This window comes from Culex quinquefasciatus, chromosome 3, assembly GCF_015732765.1.
Source record: "Culex quinquefasciatus strain JHB chromosome 3, VPISU_Cqui_1.0_pri_paternal, whole genome shotgun sequence".
Classification (NCBI taxonomy): Eukaryota; Metazoa; Arthropoda; class Insecta; order Diptera; family Culicidae; genus Culex; species Culex quinquefasciatus.
The window spans coordinates 64,514,199-64,532,678 of NC_051863.1; the positions used below are offsets into that span (position 1 = coordinate 64,514,199).

General features: G+C 39.5%; 2 protein-coding genes across 18 annotated transcripts in view; both read right to left on the reverse strand.

Annotated features, from left to right (window-relative positions):
• LOC6054024 (ensconsin) overlaps positions 1-18,480 on the reverse strand; it is a 160,453-nt gene that overhangs the window by 50,406 nt on the left and 91,567 nt on the right. For 2 of the 17 annotated variants that reach the window (XM_038259654.1, XM_038259653.1), the window contains exon 1: positions 2,692-2,807. The exons of 13 other annotated variants lie outside the window; for them this stretch is intronic. The gene's annotated coding sequence lies outside the window, so the exon portion shown is untranslated. Of the gene's footprint in view, positions 1-2,691; positions 2,809-18,480 lie in introns of those variants that run through there. 2 more of the 17 variants (XM_038259650.1, XM_038259652.1) reach the window with 2 other exon arrangements.
• LOC6048852 (microsomal glutathione S-transferase 1) lies at positions 10,316-10,790 on the reverse strand. Its single transcript, XM_001865664.2, has one exon. It carries the CDS (start codon positions 10,760-10,762, stop codon positions 10,316-10,318), a length of 447 nt encoding a protein of 148 aa, XP_001865699.1. The 5' UTR covers positions 10,763-10,790.

An 18,480-nucleotide genomic window follows, 5' to 3' on the forward strand; every position in this document is an offset into this window, starting at 1 on the left:
TTGAACCCTCATTCCCCCCCTAGAATGGCCAAATTCCCCCTCCCCCCCCCCCAGGGGGGAATTCCTCACCGGTTGAGAAACACTGATCTAATCCAATAAGATCTTCTCACAATTTGAAATCATCTACTAAAACATATTATTTTTTACCTAATAAAAAACTTTTTCAATAACAACGCCCAATTTTGAACGGATTTACACCAATTAATATTTTTGGTGTCATTTTTGTGAAAATATAAGTACAAAAAATGCAAAAATGGTAAAATTTATTAAAAATTTTGCGTTGATTGAAACACAAAACATTGGTAAATAATAAAAATTTTCAAGTTTTAAAATATGTTTTTTTTTAAACAAAAGTTTACACTAAAAAAATTTATAAAGTGGAAAACTATGCCGAAAATTGATTCGTTTGATACCCATAATGGAAGTAATGAAAATTTTAGTATTAAAAAAATGTAATTTACACTTGGAATTGTATCACAGAGAAAACCTTTTAAAAAATTTACGTCGTTTGATACCCATATTAAAAATTATTAAAAATTTGAACAATAATTGTTTAATTTATATCATTTTTTAATTAAAAAAAATGTTTTTTTTTGTGAAAATTAGAAAACTCCACCCTAAAAATTATAATATAGTAGACATCTACGAACAAATTTGTTTGTTTCAGAATTTAAAAAATATATATTTTGAGAAAATTTGAGTGTTTTACACTTCAAATTGTAAACCAACTCAAAAAACATTAAACATTTGGCATAATTTAATATTGCAAATTTGCAAAAATTTAAAGTGTTTTTCAAAAATTTGAAAGTGTCACACAAAAAATTGAGAGACAGTGTAAACAATACAAAATATTACTTCGTTTGATATTCATATCACAAAGAAAGTATCCTCGAAGAACATGTCTTTTCTTGACAAAATATCTGACCTCAGTTTACCAAGAAAACGTCTTAAAAGCATTAACCTTCTACTGCCCAAATTTTTTTTCGAAAATTTTTATTTTTCCTGTGTTCAGGAGTGTCATCTTGAGCAACTTTTGTTCGACGAAAAACTACACTTGTCTTGTTTGATGTTTCACTTCTTTCTATTTTAGTATTTTAATTTGCATTTATCTTGTTTAGTTTATGTTTATTTTTGGTAGTATTCGGCCTATTCTACCACCTCCTATCATTACGTTTTGCCTATCTATTTTTTCATGTTATTACAGTCACTTTTTAAATTTGTTACTTGATTTTCACACCATTAGCATTTAAATTGTAAAAAAAGTGCGTCGAGGCATAGTCTGGGACACTAAAAAATTACTGCATACTTCTTTTTTCTTAAAATAAAGGAAATGTTAGAAAAAAACACAGCCAAAGTTGACCCCTAAAATAACTACATTTTTTAAAACATTGGCAAAGTCAGATAAAACAAGTCAAACTTCCAACCCAGATATTTCTAAAAATTTAAGAGTTCTTCTTTCCAAAAATTGGATGAAATCGAAGTCGGGGTTGGGTTGTAGAGGGTTAAAGCCGCCAGGCCTATTGCTTTGCATTTACCGCAGAGACAGATTCCGTGAATGGATCACAACTCACAGAATCAACAGGAGAAGAAGGATGCGTGGACATACCGTACCAAATGCAATTGAAAAACATCATCGTCGTATTTTAAAGGTGACATTTAAAAATCAGAAATGTCTAATCTAATCTAACACAAACGCAGCACCCGAACGGAACACCCGAAAATGTAAAACAAAAATTAAAGCGGCCAGCCCTACTGCGTTGTGTTTACCGCAGAGAGGATTCTGAGAACGGATCACATTTCACAGAATCGACAGAGGAGGAAGGATGCGCGGACATACCGTACCAAACGCTCCGGGTGACATTTAAAAATCAGAAATGTAAATAAAAATAAAAATATTGTTAATGTTTTTGATTTATTATTGGTATTTTCCCTTGGAAAACTGAAACTAAAACGCTTAAATCATCCTAGGCTTATCCCCTTATATCAATCCGTACGCTGTACTGTTTTAAAACTACATTTTCATCTCGGTTGGGTGCTGCGTTTACTTGGGTGTCTATGATATTAATTTTGTTGACATCAAATAAATTGAATTATTAAATTAAGGAGATCTCAATACTCTAGAATATTCTAGAAGGATCTTTTAGTGTAGACTTGCAACGTAACAAACCAGCTCATATAGCGAAAAACTGAAATTGTTTGTCAAATATCGTGCTCAGCTCTGACTTTACAACCTCAAATCACGTCACATTCCTCTGTCATAACCGCTCGAAATTCCTCAATCTGAGCGTTATCCCTAGTCCAACGTGCTGTTGACATTCAAACTCCGCTCAGGACACACTTAAAAATAGACCAGTGAGAGAAAGAGAGGAACGAGAAAGAGAGAGTGTGATCCACAACGCTGAAGGTTTCGTACGGGACGCGTACGTGCCGGTACAATTGACAAATTGAGATTCCCTAACGCTCAATTACACATTCCACAATGTTTTACGGTCGTTATCTTATCGTGTGTTCACATACAGTTTACAGCTGACTACGTGAGAGGAAGTGAGAAGGAGAGAGAGAACGAGCCAAAACGAAGTAAAGCCCGAAGGGCTCCGAATGTCCGAACACTTCTTCGTTCACGTGCGTGACTCATAATGGTCTTTTCAAATTGTCACACTGGAACTTGTTCTACGAAATTGCTGCACGTACTTTTTTGAAAACAACCACACAAAAAACCGAAACCGAAACAAAAACAAAACACGAGCAACGCGTGATTCGACACCGACGACGACCTAGTCCGACCGCTGTTAGTTTGCGTACTGACTTAACCGCTCGTAATTAAAGACCGCGCGCGGCCGATCTTGGACTCCGCGACCTGGAGATTTACACACACCAACTAACGCTTTAGTATGCGCAACCTGCGTTCGTGTGTTGGTAGCAGCCTAGGCTCCAACGATCCCCAACTTTTTCCGTGCCCAGATGCTGATTTGCTGTTTGTTTTGTTTAGCGCCGGCTTAGAGTTGTCCGGTCGTTGTAGTTGTGAGGTAGCGACTAGTTAGTCTCCCGCTAAGCGGTGCAACTAAGCACTCGCTTCTCCCAACTTAGATCGGAATGTGGCCAAAAACGATGCTCACGAGAGTAGGAATACTATTTGGAGGTGCACTGCACACTCGTAATAAGAGTTGGTGTCAAGTGCGACGAGAAGAAGTTTGGGGCAACGAGTCATTTTTTTCAGATGCTGAGAGAGGACAATTTTCATAACTTTATGGATCGTATCGTAACAAAAGAAGCATTGTAACTACATTGTCGGTAGGTGCCTGTTGGTGGGGAACGTGAGTTGCAATTCAAATTTGTCGAGTACGTTGAGACACGATCTGGAAATAGAAGTTCTGGGGCGTGTGAGTTAACGTGCAGGACAGTTGAAGATGATCTTAGTATTTTTTTTCTGAGTCATTCAAATTAAGCTTAAAATTGTTGCTTAATAAGTCATTGCAGACCGAAAATTTTCAATATTTTCATAAATAAAAATAAACTATTGATATACTGAAAACAGTTAAAACTTTTCATCCTCTACTGCCCAAATTTTTTTCGAAAATTTTTATTTCATTTTGAGCAACTTTTGTTCTACAAAAATCTTTACTTTTCATGGTTTATGTTTTTCTTGTTTCGTTTCTAGTATTTTAATTTGCATTTATCTTGTTTAGTTTATGTTTGTTTTCGGCAGTATTTGGCCTATGCTACCTCCTCCCATCATTACATTTTGCCTATCTAATTTTTTCATGTTTTTACAGTCATTTTTTCTTTTGCTTGTTGTTCACATTGTCTGCTATAAAATGGCACCCTTATCATTTAAATTGTAAAAAAATGCGTAGATGCATAGTCTGGGACACTAGAAAAATTACTGCATACTGCTTTTTACTTAAAACATAGAAAATGTTAGTAAAAAACACAGCCAAAGTTGACCCCTAAAAAATGACATTTTTAAAAACATTGTCAAAGTCACATAAAACAAGTAAAACTTCCTAACCATAAATTTTCTAAAATTTTAAGAGTTTTTCTTCCCAATGCTTTTTAAGATAAAAAAAAATGGTCGAAAAATAAATTTATGGTGATTTTTTAAATCGTCTTAAGGCTGGTTCTGAGAAGAAAAGCTTCCGAAAATCTGTATGGATAAATGAGAGCGAGTGACCACCGGATTTCGACTGTAAAATTCACGATATTTCCTGATAATCTCCCGAGACTAGAAGAAATTTACCCGGAAAGTTTTTACATCAAATTTTGGTTTTGTGTATACTTGTTTAATGTTTTCATTTCACAGAATAGCCGGAAAATTTAAAAGTTGTAATTCGTTTTTGATCGACTTTCAATCCAAAATGATTTTTTTATAAATCATGGGATATTTCATCTTCGTGCCCTTAAATTTTTGAATCTCAAAATTATTATAACAACCCGTTTGTTTTAGGGAAGTTGAAAAAAAAAATCAGAAAAAACTTAGTTTGCAATAAATAAAAAAACTCGTGGTAATTCATGAAGAGAAATTCTTTTAAGATTCAGCAATTTTAGTGAATGTTTTTGTTGTACTTTTTAATTGGCTGGAATTTTGATAGTACTTTATTTTGGGCAAAAACCCCCTTTTTGAATCATAAGTTCATCCATATAATTTTGTATACAACTTTGGGAGTTGTCCATACTAAAGTGCTATACAAATGTTCAACAATCGTTAGTATAGAGGGGATGAATTTAAAAAAAAAATGTCTTAAAAAGGTTGCAGTTATTCGCATGAAAGAGGAATATTACAAAACAAACATTCTTTTATCTTTGCAATTTACTGAAAATTTCCTTTTTTACACAAGACAGCTACAAAAATGTTTTGGCTTCGCTGCAGTTTAATGAACAACTCGTATTTTTTCAAAAACGTCAAAAGTATTGTCAAACTTTGTTTTGCTTAATTTTCAAATGAGGATCAAATTCAAAACAACAAGATCCAATTTATTAGTTTCCAGTGCTTGTTTGCATAGAAAATGACTTTTTTTGTTTACCTAAAATTTAAATTTTATTGTCAAAAATAAAACATAAAAATTACACAAAATCAAACAAGTTTTCCTGAATCATTCATAAAGAATTATTAAAATAATATTCTTTTAAAAAAACATGTTTCATTCATTAAAGAGAAGTTTGGCAAATTACAACTTGAAATATTTTCTTAGATTTTCTGTCTTATTCCAGAGTTTTTTTTTCCCGTTTTTCCTGGTGAAATTGAAATTACGTTTTTTTTCAGTTTTTTCAGAGCTCACCACCCTGCTTTCTTCATTATCACAGTTAAGTGACTAGACAAACATAACAAAACGAGCCCTATCCTTATATTTAAAAATACAAAAAAATATTATAAAATGTGTTTTAAATAGTTCACAATCAATTGAACATGTTTTTTTTTCTAAATGAATGTACAAAGTTCAATCAAAATAAAAAAATATCAAATATAATCGTTTTTCGAAGTCTCAGAGAATAACTTTAGACTAACGGGGGCAAAACGAAAATTACGCGCAGGCGTTACGCTTTTTATTTGGTTGATTTCTTGAAAACAGCGATGCGTTACGTTTTACTAATTTGTCGATTTCTCTGGAACGACGCCACAATTTTGCAATGTTTTAAAAGTAACAGAGGCGACTCGTGCCCGAATGAAGTACCTGTTCAATGTTAAAACATTTTTTACAAGCTTTTTTTCTTTCCAATGGCTTTTATTTTTACGTTTTATTATTTTTATACTATTATAATTTTCTGTTTATGCAAAAAAATAATAAAAATTATGATTAAGACTTTTTTATCTCGTTAAAATGTATTTTTAAGACTTAATCATTAGCGTGGGGAATGAGGAAAAATAGAGCAATCGCTCTGCCATCCTTATCGAAATTCAAGGGAAGTTATTGAATATTATACTGAATTTTAAAAGTATTCATCAGGATGTTCAGAAAAAAACATATCCTTAACAAAAGAAAACTGTTTGTTGGGCTTTTTTAAGCTAACTTGGTTACTATTTAAAAATTAAATTGACATTTTACTTTATACTTTTTAGAACCAGGTCGTATCGCTTTTGATCCTTTGTCAAATTTTTAGAGAATCGAATTTACTCACTTTTATGTCCTCATGGTTTTGGAATTCAATTTCCGAATAAAAAGAAGGGCTTTTGATGTTAAAAACAAAACTATATTGACATGAATCCGAGATAATTAAAATATTTGTTTTTAGCATCAGTGAAAAAAATTTTTCAGAACAAATTCATGCTACAATATATGATAATAATATATACAACTAGAGTGAACCGGGACTACAGTCTCAATAAACACAGTCGTGTTTGGAGCATTTAATGGCATCAAATCTTAAACTTTTTAGGACTGCATCCGCTTTAAATAGAACCATCCGAAAAATAAAATAACGATCATGGTTGAATCTACTCAGTAGCACAGCACCTTTGATATTATGCAAAACAAGGTGCTTAAATCCCTTCCCTGATCTACTGTCATAATTCTTCTAATGTGTCCCGATTCTGGAAAAAGCACAGTACTTTTTTTTCAATTGTTTCAATTCAATTTATCAATCACACGATCTTAACTTAACATTACATCACTTTCCAGTAGAGCAAGAATCCACTTGTAACCAAGAAGATCGAAGAGGTTCAACGCGCGCAGTTGAACATTCCAGTTCTAAAACAAGCCATCACCAGTCTGCGCAAAACAGCTTGATGCCTAAAAGTGCGCCAAATATAGAGCAATAGGGACGTGGCGTTACATCGTGCTGCCACCTGGTTTTTTTAAGCGCAAGAGTGGAAAAGTGCTGAGTCATCGTCTAAAAATAGACGGCGTCCTATCTCGCCCAGCAAAATGAAGTCGATAAAGTAGTCGGTTTCGATGAGAAAAAGTGGAAAACGTGGTCTATAAATAGCGACGCCATCCCCCTATATCTGTCGTGCTCTCGCGCTCTCTCATTTATACATGCTCGCAACGTGCTGTCAACGCGCTGGCTTGTTTACTTTTTGCATGCAGCTCCCTGGAGAGCTGAGCGAGCTAAGTCGGCTGGGGGCTGGGGGTGGCATTTCGCTCTCTCCCAAAAATGCTGTCAGTTCACGCTCTCAGATTGAACCTGATTTACCAACACATCGATACTGCCGCTGCGTATGAATAGGAAGCTCTTTACATGTGTTGATTTTTTTCTGTATGGAGATTTTTTCCCCAACGTTCAAAGGGTCGGTGTTGAACGCGACGAGCATTTGCGCGTGGCCCGCTAGGCTGGCTCGCTTTGGTATTGGTGGGTTGTAAAGAGAGGTAACGAGTAAAGGGTGGCGGGCCAAAGCTTTTTCGGTGCATGCAGCGCTGCTGAACATAGGGCGTTGATTTTATTAACGTATATTCAAACAAAAAATGTAATTGTATGTTGCTGGTTTAAAAAGCACCACGGCACATAAATAAAAAAAATATCCACTTGAAATCGGCTACCTGTTCAATGAACAGGTTGAACAGGTGGACGAGTCGCCTCTGAAAAGTAATTTGTAGGTTTTGTTCGGATCTACAGAACGCTTTATGCGGCTTACAAAAAATCTTCGGTTTAAGAGAAATCGAAGAAATAAAAAGCGTAACGTCTCCGTGTAAAAAGTGGTTTCACTGTAGATTCAGAGAAACCTCTTTTTACGCGGTGGCGTTACGCTTTTTATTTCGTCGATTTCTCTGGAACGACGAAACATTTTTGCAATCTTTTAAAAGCAATTTGTAGGTTTTGTTCAGTTCTACAAAATACTTTTTGAAGCTTGCAAAAATATTGAGTAGTTTAAGAGCAATCGACGAAACAAAAAGCGTAACGCCACCACGTAAAACGAGGTTTCTCTGTATGTATAACAAACTCACGTACGCGTCGCCAACACCCAAATCAATCCACACACGCGTTCCTTTCGCTATCCGTAACGCATGGCCCCGCGCGTAAAACGCCTACAGTTAGACAACCGCACGATGTAGAAGGAAGCACGATCTCATTCAAAAACGTGTGTCTGCACAACTCCCATGTGTGTTGTGTACGTACAAAGCCGGCACTACTAAACACATAAACATGACGACAGTTTTGTTCAATTACACGTCCACGGCTCGTCAGCTGTCTCGTGTCGGTTGTCTGTGTCTGACAGGCCTTTTTAGGGTGAAGGCTTCAATAGTTGGATTGTTGTTAGGTGAGGTTAGGTTCCTTTAATCGATCAATAATCGCTCTCCAATGATTTGCTCAGCGCTAATGGATTTGCCATCCGAGAAATGGAACGGATTAAGTTTTATTTATGACCAACACGCGACCGTCCGTCCAGCAACCTGACCTCTTTTGTGGATTTTTGCGTTGTAGCTCGTTGACGAACTACCGGGTATTCACACGAATGAGAGAACCGTTTCTGATGAGATCACCTCCCTTCTCCAGAAAGAGGGTGAAATCGATAGCCACAAATGCGGACTACAAAAGAGTCGAGAGAAAATCGCAAACGCGCAATCAATCTCAATAAACTTTACGAAGAATTGCGCAAAAAAATTGGTTAAAAATGACCGAGCGCAAACAAAAAAAAAGCTGGCAAATTTGAACACAGTTACTTGTGGTGGCCGCATACACTTGACAAGCCCCGCAAAAGTCTCCCGAACGAGGAGTTGAATGAATGGGGTATCTCGGATGGATGCATCACACCTGAGGCGCCGCCGCAGTACAAACAACAACAAAAAAACTGCTCATGATGGTCTTCACAGCAGCGACGGCATGCGAAGCGAATAATTAATGAGGCACCATTCTTCCTCTTTGTCTTCGTTTTTCGCGCATTATCGCGATGTCTGTGTGTGCAAAAAAGTTCGATAATTGAACGCGAAAAAGCGGTTCGATCATCGCACCTATCGCGATGAAAGTGGACGAACACCGTTGTAGCGGTGGTAGCGAGGAGATTGGTACTGCAAATTGACAGCTGTCAAATAGTAACGCTAACGCTTCAAGCGAAGCGTTCGTTTTTGACATTTGCCAGTTATACGAATACAGTTCAGTATATCGTTGGAAATACTGCAATTGACTAAAAGAACTGTCACTTGGAAACGCTAACGCTTCAATCGAAGCGTTCGTATTGACATTACGCTACAACTGCGCTCGCCATGAAATTTTGAAGTGCTGCCAATAAAACGGAATTTCTCCATCACGACAAAAGTTGGCAAACTTTCAAATCCGCCAACCAATTCCGCAAAGGATGTACCCAATTTAAACCCAATTGGTTATCGTAGAAAACGAACTGCCCCTCAAAACCCCCGTCTTACATCATTTTCACACGACCCCCTCGCCTTGAGAGAGGTGCAAAAGTCATCAAAAATAAATATACGACCGCCGCCGGCGGTGAACTCATTAATCATCCGATGAAACGGATCACATCTGGATCGCCGGACTCACCGGAACAGCTACCAGCGTCAAAACAAACGAGAGCATACGCGGCTGTAGATTCGGAACCATTAGCCGGCGGTGACCGGCGGCGGTCTTTCAAATTTCAGAGCTCAGTGAAATGCCACTCTTTTGATTAATGAATTGGCGAACGCGGTGCTCCGTGCTGAGGAGGAGGAGGAGGTGAGGATGTGATATAATTGCCACCCAATCGACGTCAATGCGGACGATATGTCGATAATGATTTGCTGATTGCAGCGCGCTACGACGCGGTTATGTTAGCTGGTTAAGTTGCAATTTTTGGCAAGATTAAAAGGCTGGAACTTCCGGTTTTTAAGCCGTTTTGCAAACAACTGTTGTTTGGCAAACTGTTTAGAAAGGTCGACATGATTAAGTCACTGTAACGGCTCCTGTTTGAAACCAATTCGATCTTGGAATCCGATCTTCGTCAGGGAGAAAGTTTAACTTCGGATTCGAGAGATTCAGAAAATCAACAAAAAAAAGCCGCGAGTCTTCTAGAGATAGAGCTACAACATCTGTAAAAAAAACCTAGATATTGACTCCCGTTGAGCAGGTTGACACCCTGGTCAACATTCCTCAGCGTTCATGGGTGATCCATACGAGGTATTTTCACACAAAAAGGCACGACACCAATGTCAGCCGCGCAAATCGTCATTACATGTGTCAAATCGACGCCAATTATCGGTGTCAATTTTACGCCAATCATGTGTATTACCCAAAAAGATCGCGCGCGACTTGGAATGCCGTAATCGACCTTCTCCTCTTCGTCGATCATCACCAACTTTCGATTTCGTCTTCTGTTCGCGATATGACCCTGAGGGGTCTTTTGCTGGCCGGACTTACTGTTCACTCTAGGCAAAGAAGGTTGCGCAATTGCATAGCTTTAACCTTTAACCACGGTAGCCAGGGTCATGTAGATTGTCGGGATGTACGCCAGGAACCAGGCGACCATCCGCGCCGGTTGGCGCACCACCACCACGGCGTACACCAAGGTGTGAACAATCCGGGCGATTCCGACGAGCCGGAACAGAGTCACGGCCAGCGTTACGTCGGGCCCGGTCAGCAGGTACAGGAATCCGATCGCCACAAACAGCGGGATGTTCTCGACGTCGTTCTGATGGGCGCGGCGTACCCGCTCCACCTCCGGATCCGTGCGCACCTCCCTGGCGCCGGTCATGGCGGCGTCCTCCGGGTTGGCGAACACCTTCCGGCCGAAGCGCTTGCGCCCGGTCAGGTAGGACATCATGAGCATCTTGAACACGAGAACCGCGGACCAGAACACGTACGAGCGGAAGGCGCGCGGGTCGATGGCGTCGAAAAGGGTGGTCATGGTTTGGCTGTGGTTACACTTTGAACGTTCGGACGTAACTGGACGGAGTTGGTGGTCGCCAGCGGTGTCGATGCGTTGCCTTATCTGCATTATCAGATAAGATTTATTTTGGGAAGGTACCTCGTAATATCTACGAGTCTTATCGATTTCAAATTGCCTAGGTCACTGCTTGGTAGCCTAGATAATCTTTTGAATGACAAAAGGTCGAATAGACCAAAGGTCGAGTAGACCAAAGGTCGAGTAGACCCAAGGTCGAGTAGACCAAAGGTCGAGTAGACCCAAGGTCGAACAGATCAATGGTCGAATAGATCAAAGGTCGAGAAGAGCAAAGGTCGAGTAGACCAAAAGTCAAGTAGACTAAAGGTCGATTAGAATTTCAACTTGAATGTTTTGAGTCCTATTGAAAATCAAATTTCAATAGAATTTCAGAATATTGTTGAACAAGAATTTTCATCAGATGAAGTTTTTAATACGGATCTGAATGAAATAAAATCTATTATCAAAAAATTTAAAAATATGAAAGCCCCTGGTGAGGATGGCATTTTTTACATTTTAATTAAAAAATTACCAGAAGCAACTTTAAGTTGCTTGGTCAAAATTTTCAACAAATGTTTTGATTTGGCATATTTTCCCAGTAGTTGGAAAAATGCCAAAGTAATTCCGATTTTGAAACCGGATAAAAATCCTGCTGAAGCCTCAAGCTATCGGCCCATTAGTTTGCTTTCATCTATTAGTAAATTATTCGAAAGAATAATTCTTAATAGAATGATGACGCACATTAATGAAAATTCAATTTTCGCTGATGAGCAGTTTGGATTTCGCCTTGGGCATTCAACTACTCATCAGTTGTTGAGAGTTTCAAATTTAATTCGAAGCAACAAATCTGAGGGCTATTCTACTGGCGCTGCTCTTCTAGACATAGAAAAAGCATTTGACAGTGTTTGGCATAAAGGTTTGATTGCGAAATTGAAAAGGTTTAATTTTCCGATTTATATCGTGAAAATTATTCAAAATTATTTGACGGATCGTACTCTGCAGGTATGTTATCAGAATAGCAAATCTGATCAACTACCTGTACGTGCTGGCGTCCCTCAAGGAAGCATTTTGGGTCCAATTTTATACAATATTTTTACTTCTGACTTGCCTGATTTGCCCCAGGATGTCAGAAATCACTTTTGCTGATGACACAAGCATCTCCGCCAAAGGCAGAAGCCTTCGTGTCATCACAAGAAGATTACAAAAAGCTTGGATATTTTCAATTCTTATTTGAAAGAATGGAAAATTACTCCAAATGCTGCAAAACTCAACTTATTATTTTCCCTCACAAACCAAGGGCTGATTTTCTTAAACCAAAAGTCATCACATTATAAAGATGAATGAGGTAAATTTAAAGTGGGAGGATCAAGTGAAATATCTTGGACTTGGTTTTGACAAAAACCTTACTTACAAGGATCACATTGAAAGTATCCAGGTTAAATGTAACAAATATATTAAATGTTTGTATCCACTTATAAACAGGAATTCTAGACTTTGTCTTAAGAATAAACTGTTAATTTATAAACAAATTTTCAGACCTGCCATGCTTTATGCTGTGCCGATCTGGACAAGCTGTTGCTTAACCAGGAAGAAAAAACTTCAGAGGATTCAGAACAAAATTCTGAAAATGATTCTGAAACTTCCTCCCTGGTTCAGCACCAGTGAACTTCATCAATTAGCCGAAGTTGACACTTTGGATGTTATGTCCAATAAGATAATTGATGCATTTCGACAAAAATCATTGCAGTCTTCAGCTGCATTGATCCGCTCTTTATATAGTTTATAAGTTAGTTTTAAGGTATCCCTTTTCCCTTTTGTACATGTAGGACCTCCTACATTTGAAATCACTGAATAGCGAAAGCTACAATATTTCATGAATAAATGAAAGTTGCTAGTATTTAAAATTGAGGTGAAAAGTCATCGTTTGTGATTGGACACTCAATAATATTTTAACTGAATGAATGTACATGGAAAAGAAAATTGAATAAATATAAATTAAAAAAAAATAAAAAAAAAAAAAAAAAAAAGGTCGATTAGACCAAAGGTCAAGTAGACCAAAGATCGGGTAGACCAAAGGTCGAGTAGACCAAAAGTCGAGTAGACGAAAGGTCGAGTAGACCAAAGGTCCAGTAGACCAAAGGTCGAATAAACCAAAGGTCGAATAAACCAAATATCGAGTTGACCAAAAGTCAAGTAGACCAAAGATCGAGTAGACCAAAGGTCGAGTAGACGAAAGGTCGAGTAGACCAAAGGTCGAGTAGACCAAAGGTCGAGTAGACTAAAGTTCGAGTAGACTAAAGTTCGAGTAGACCAAAGGTCAAGTAGACCAAAGATCGAGTAGACCAAAGGTCGAGTAGACCAAAGGTCGAGTAGACCAAAGGTCGAGTAGACCAAAGGTCGAGTAGACCAAAGGTCGAGTAGACCAAAGGTCGAGTAGACCAAAGGTCGAGTAGACCAAAGGTCGAGTAGATCAAAGGTCGAGTAGACCAAAGGTCGAGTAGACCAAAGGTCGAGTAGACCAAAAATCGAGCAGACCAAAGGTCGAGTAGACCAAAGTTCGAATATGTCGAGTAGACCAATGGTCGAGTAGACCAAAGGTCGAGAAGACCAAAGGTCGAGTAGATCAAAGGTCGAATAGACCAAAGGTCGAGTAGACCAAAGGTCGAGTAGACCAAAGGTCCAGTAGACCAAAGGTCCAGTAGACCAAAGGTCGAGTAGACCAAATTTCAAATAGACCAAAGGTCAAGTGACCAAAGGTCGAGTTACCAAAGGTCGAGTGACCAAAGGTCGAGTTACCCAAGGTCGAGTGACCAAAGGTCGAGTTACCAAAGGTCGAGTGACCAAAGATCGAGTAGACCAATGGTAGAGTAGACCAAAGGTCGAGTAGACCAAAGGTCGAGTAGACCAAAGGTCGAGTAGACCAAAGTTGAGTAGATCAAAGGTCGAGTAGACCAAAGATCGAGTAGACCAAAGGTCGATTATCTCAGATACCCCAGATCCCTGCTAGGTGTCCAACCTCCCTCAAAGCTTATCGATTTCCCTTGGAAGAGTAATCTCAAGATCCACTACTCCACAATGCAGCAGTCCGAACGCGCGCATCAATGGCGGTCTTTCATCGGTAATCACCCTCGTACAATCACTATTATCAGCTCTCGCACCATGCGGTGATCTCGCATTCCGCCTCCCTTCAGCAAAGTCGATTCATCTGCGTTCATACAAATTGGCCAATTAACCGCGGACACTTGAGAGTTGAACGATCCGCAAATATATGTGGAGGGCGGGGACAATGACGGGGCTGGGAGTCATCGTCCGAAACTGCGAGTCCACGGATATTTTGGCAAGCAGGTCTGAACCCGGGAGGGATCACCACAAACTGCGAGGTAATCGATTGGCCCCAACGCTGGGAGGCTAACGGACCCAGTGAATCAGGCGATCTTCGATTTTCCCAAGTGATCAAGTGTTTGAGGAATGTTAACACAGATAAAAAAATGAAAAATTACAGTAAATGACAGACAATGCAAACAAACATGAGTCCTCAACATCACCTTCCACGATCGGAACAGCTTCAGTCTGGTCCAGTTGTTTCACTTACCTGGAAAGCAAAAGAGAAAAGAAAGGCATGAATTAGCTATTGATTGCAACATAAAAAAAATCATCAAACAAGAGAAGCTACATAATCAACACATGTTCGAGGGTTTCACCGGAGTCAATTAATCAACGCAGCGACGTTAATTGATACCCTGCACAGTAGCTGCAGATAAGAATTCAAATCATGTCCCCCCGTCTCAGGACACTGTGACGACCGGGGAGACCCCCATTACCGCGCTGCATAATTACACTACAGACTTGACGTCGCGCTAAATTCCTATAATTTCCACTAATTCCATCAACACATTGCTGAATTATGCAACCCGATCCGAGCCGGCAGGTTCAACCGGTCTAGTATCATAGACGGTCGCACTCAGACATCACAGGAAACGGGAAATTTTTACATCACGTCGTACCAGATTCTTCGAGAGTGCGCGCCCGCACGTGTAGCAGCCGGCTTTGACGGATTGGCTGACCCTTTCTGCTGGACGTTATGAGTTGTGTGTCTTGAGCGCAGACGATTTTGTCTGTGGCCACGATAAAAGTTGTTTCAAAGCGGTGGAAGATTCAGTATCGCACTAACATTCCTACCCATCCTTCGAACTGCTTTACCAATTGAGAGGGCGCCGGTAATGACCAATAAATGAAATTCTTTAGAGTTTTCACCGATTGTCCAAATTTAGTCGTGTCCAGCGAACCCTTCCCGCACCATGTCAAGCGGGTCGTGCGCGCGTAGACGCGCCAAGAATCCATCAAATCATCGCGCAGCAAGTTGACTTGCTTGTTGTTGTTGATAGCCGGGCCAAGTCCATTACACGGCCGGACGCGCCGCAACGACTTCATAACAGGGGGTCGGCTGGGGTATCTCTTTAAAGGAAGACCTATTAAAAAATTCATCACCAAGGCCCGGCTGTGCGATACCAGCAGTCAGCTTTCAAGCTTTCGGTAAGGCTCTTAAGGTGAAATTATTGTTATTACCTTCAAGTCGCGACAACGACGACGGTTGAGGCCAACAATCTTGATAATGGGACGCCCGGTCGAGGGCGTCGGAGTGCGAAAATCGCACACTTTGAAGGTGTTAATGGGCTTCGGGAAGTTAGAATCGCGTAATATATGTTTCATTCACAAGTTCGCCGAATGATGCGTGGGTCAGGATACCCTCAAGGGGCAACTTAAGTGAGTATAATGGATGACTTAGTCGTTTCGTGTCAACGTTCGGGAAGAAGCATTTCTTCGACATTTAAACGCCCAAATTTGTTTGCAGAACAGTTGAAGACGATATACGTCAAGAGATCTCCAAGACTAGCGACAAATTGAAGAGTGTTGACGTCTCTTGCTCCAAAACTTCCGACAACTTTTTTCTTCAGAGACATCTCCACACAACAGGCTTAATGAAGTGGCAAAATTCCATTTTGGCGCTATTGCTCAAGCGCAAACGAGTCGTTGTAATGGTTCATTCACATCACCCCGCAACTCCGGCACACTGTTTGTGAAGAGTTCAAACCATTTAATGACATTTTAATTGAAGCTCGTCGTCGATTGCGCGATTTGCTGATTTGCGCTTTCCCGCCGGCGGACGGGTACGTGTTGGTTGTGCACCGCATTTTCGCCATTCCAACCCCACTTGGACACGTATGTTTGGTCCACTGGGACGAAAATAGGTACAATTACCCACAAACCCGTCCTCGGATCGGATATTTAATGCTTCGTATACAAAAGAGACTCTTTCGACTAAAAAAGGGACTCCGCCGCACTCCACCATACACGCTCTTGTTGGAGTTGAGTTTTGCGCACAGCAAAAAGTCGGCGAAGAGGAGTTCATTATCCATTCCAAGGAGTTGGTGGATCGCGAAAAATGAAGCACGTGAGACGTCAACCGGCTAGACTTTCTCCTTCCTTTTCTTGTTGGAGACAGTTTTGTAGAGGAGGAGATTTTGGGGTTTTGGTGATGTTAATGTGGTGTCAGACTGAAGGTGTCCTAGCAGGGTGGATTTCTTCGAATGTCTCGAAAAGGTTTGAAATTTTAATTTTGATAATTAAATTTTGAAGAATAAGGTATTACACATTTTTAAAGTTGTTTTTGCAGTTATACAAAAGCTATCATTTGATGATTCCTGCACCAAAATATCAGAAAGCATTACACTCAAAGTTAAAAAAACGAGGGGATAGTCCTCACGAAAAGAAACGTGAGGAAAGTGTTATTTTGCGAGAGTATAGTCCTCTCGCGTGTTCATTCGTTCATTGGAACAATACATCCTATTGAGTGGCCTGGACATATGACCGCCACTTAGGCACCGAACCATGGTGGCCCATACGGCAAAGGCACGGTTCAATATGCCGAAGGTCTTGAGTTCGAGTCTCGGTACCGGTACTTTTTTTGATAGATGAACTTTTTTTTTGAAGATGAACCCATGAGTAAAGTACTCTCTGTAGTTTCGGGATTTATCCTCTCAGTCCGCACACAGTACCATATTACTACCGAATCGTGCTCTTTATCCTCTCGTATGCCGATTTCCAGTTATGGGTGTAGAGGTGGGCAAAACCGCTCTTTTTAGAAGCCGCTCATTTCCGTTCACTCATAAAAAGAGCGGCTCCTCTGAACGGCTCTTTCGCTCTTAAAAAAAAATGATGAAAGGCTATTTCTAAGAATGGCGTGATTTTTTCATTTATTTATCTATGTCAAGATTTGTACTCAAACCTAAACGTTCGAATAATTGAATGGCACCCAAACTCATGTTTTGGATTTTGGAGAAAGTTGCTAGTAATTTTGCAAAATTGCATTTATTTCTACCAAAAGTGAACAAATGCTGATATGCAATTTAGAGCAAATATTCTGTGAACTCTTTGCTACATTCTGATTTAATCAATAAAGTCTTTAAATGCTTAAGTTTAATCGAGCAAGTGGAGTTAATTTTGTTCCAAAGTCTTGTGAGCTATTTAGTAGAGATTAGGGTAAAATTTTCCAAGTGAAGTAATTTGAAATGCTCAAAATTGTATATGGCTGCATTTTTCGCACAAACAAACATAACACTACAATTTGTTGAAAATTCAGTGTGAGTCATGTTTTTTTTTGTGAGCCATGGTTCGTTCGCTCTTTTCAGGGAACCGGCTCTTTGAGCAACTCGCTCTTTTTTGCCCACCTCTAGAGAGCGTAGTGACCGTCACTATAGCTCGTGATTGCCAGCGAGAGCATTCTCTTTGTATCACTTTTTCTCTTTTCCTCTCTCACAAACACCCATCTTAGATTCTTTTGTTTGCTCAAAAATTGCATTGAAAGAGCGTGAGAGGGGAGTTGGGAGCCGACCACACATTACGTTGCGTTGGCAAATATTGCTGGCCACAAGTTTTGAAAATATCTAAGAATTCATGTAAAACATATTTATCTAAAGTTTTTCGTCTTTTTTTTTTACTAAAAGCACCTTTAAGTCCCATTTAATTAAAAAAATGTAAAAAAAACTAACTTAATCCACCTATGTGGTTGGTGCCTTCCTCACTTTTTTCCAAAAATGGGTTTGGACACAAATTTCGTCTAATTTCGTTAAGTTTCGGAATACAAAAAACACACATACTACTCAAGGGCTCATAAGTGGCATCTTAGGTGGTCATAGCTTGAGGCAGGGTTACCTGATCTTCAATATTTTAGACTCGTTGGTGAGGTCTTTCGATTACCTAACCAACGCTGGGTCGGATGATGGATCCGGACATTGTTTACATACATTTAAGTGAGATCCGGCTACAAAAAAGTACATAAATATCACTAAAGTGGTCAGAACTCGAGACAGGGTTGCCAGATCTTCAATGTTTTAGACTCGTTGGAAAGGTCTATCGATTACCTAACCAACGATGGGTCGGATGATGGATCCGGACATTGTTTACATACATTTAAGTGAGATCCGGCTACAAAAAAGTACATAAATATCACTAAAGTGGTCAGAACTCGAGACAGGGTTGCCAGATCTTCAATGTTTTAGACTCGTTGGTGAGGTCTTTCGATTACCTAACCAACGCTGGGTCGGATGATGGATCCGGACATTGTTTACATACATTTAAGTGAGATCCGGCTACAAAAAAGTACATAAATACCACTAATGTGG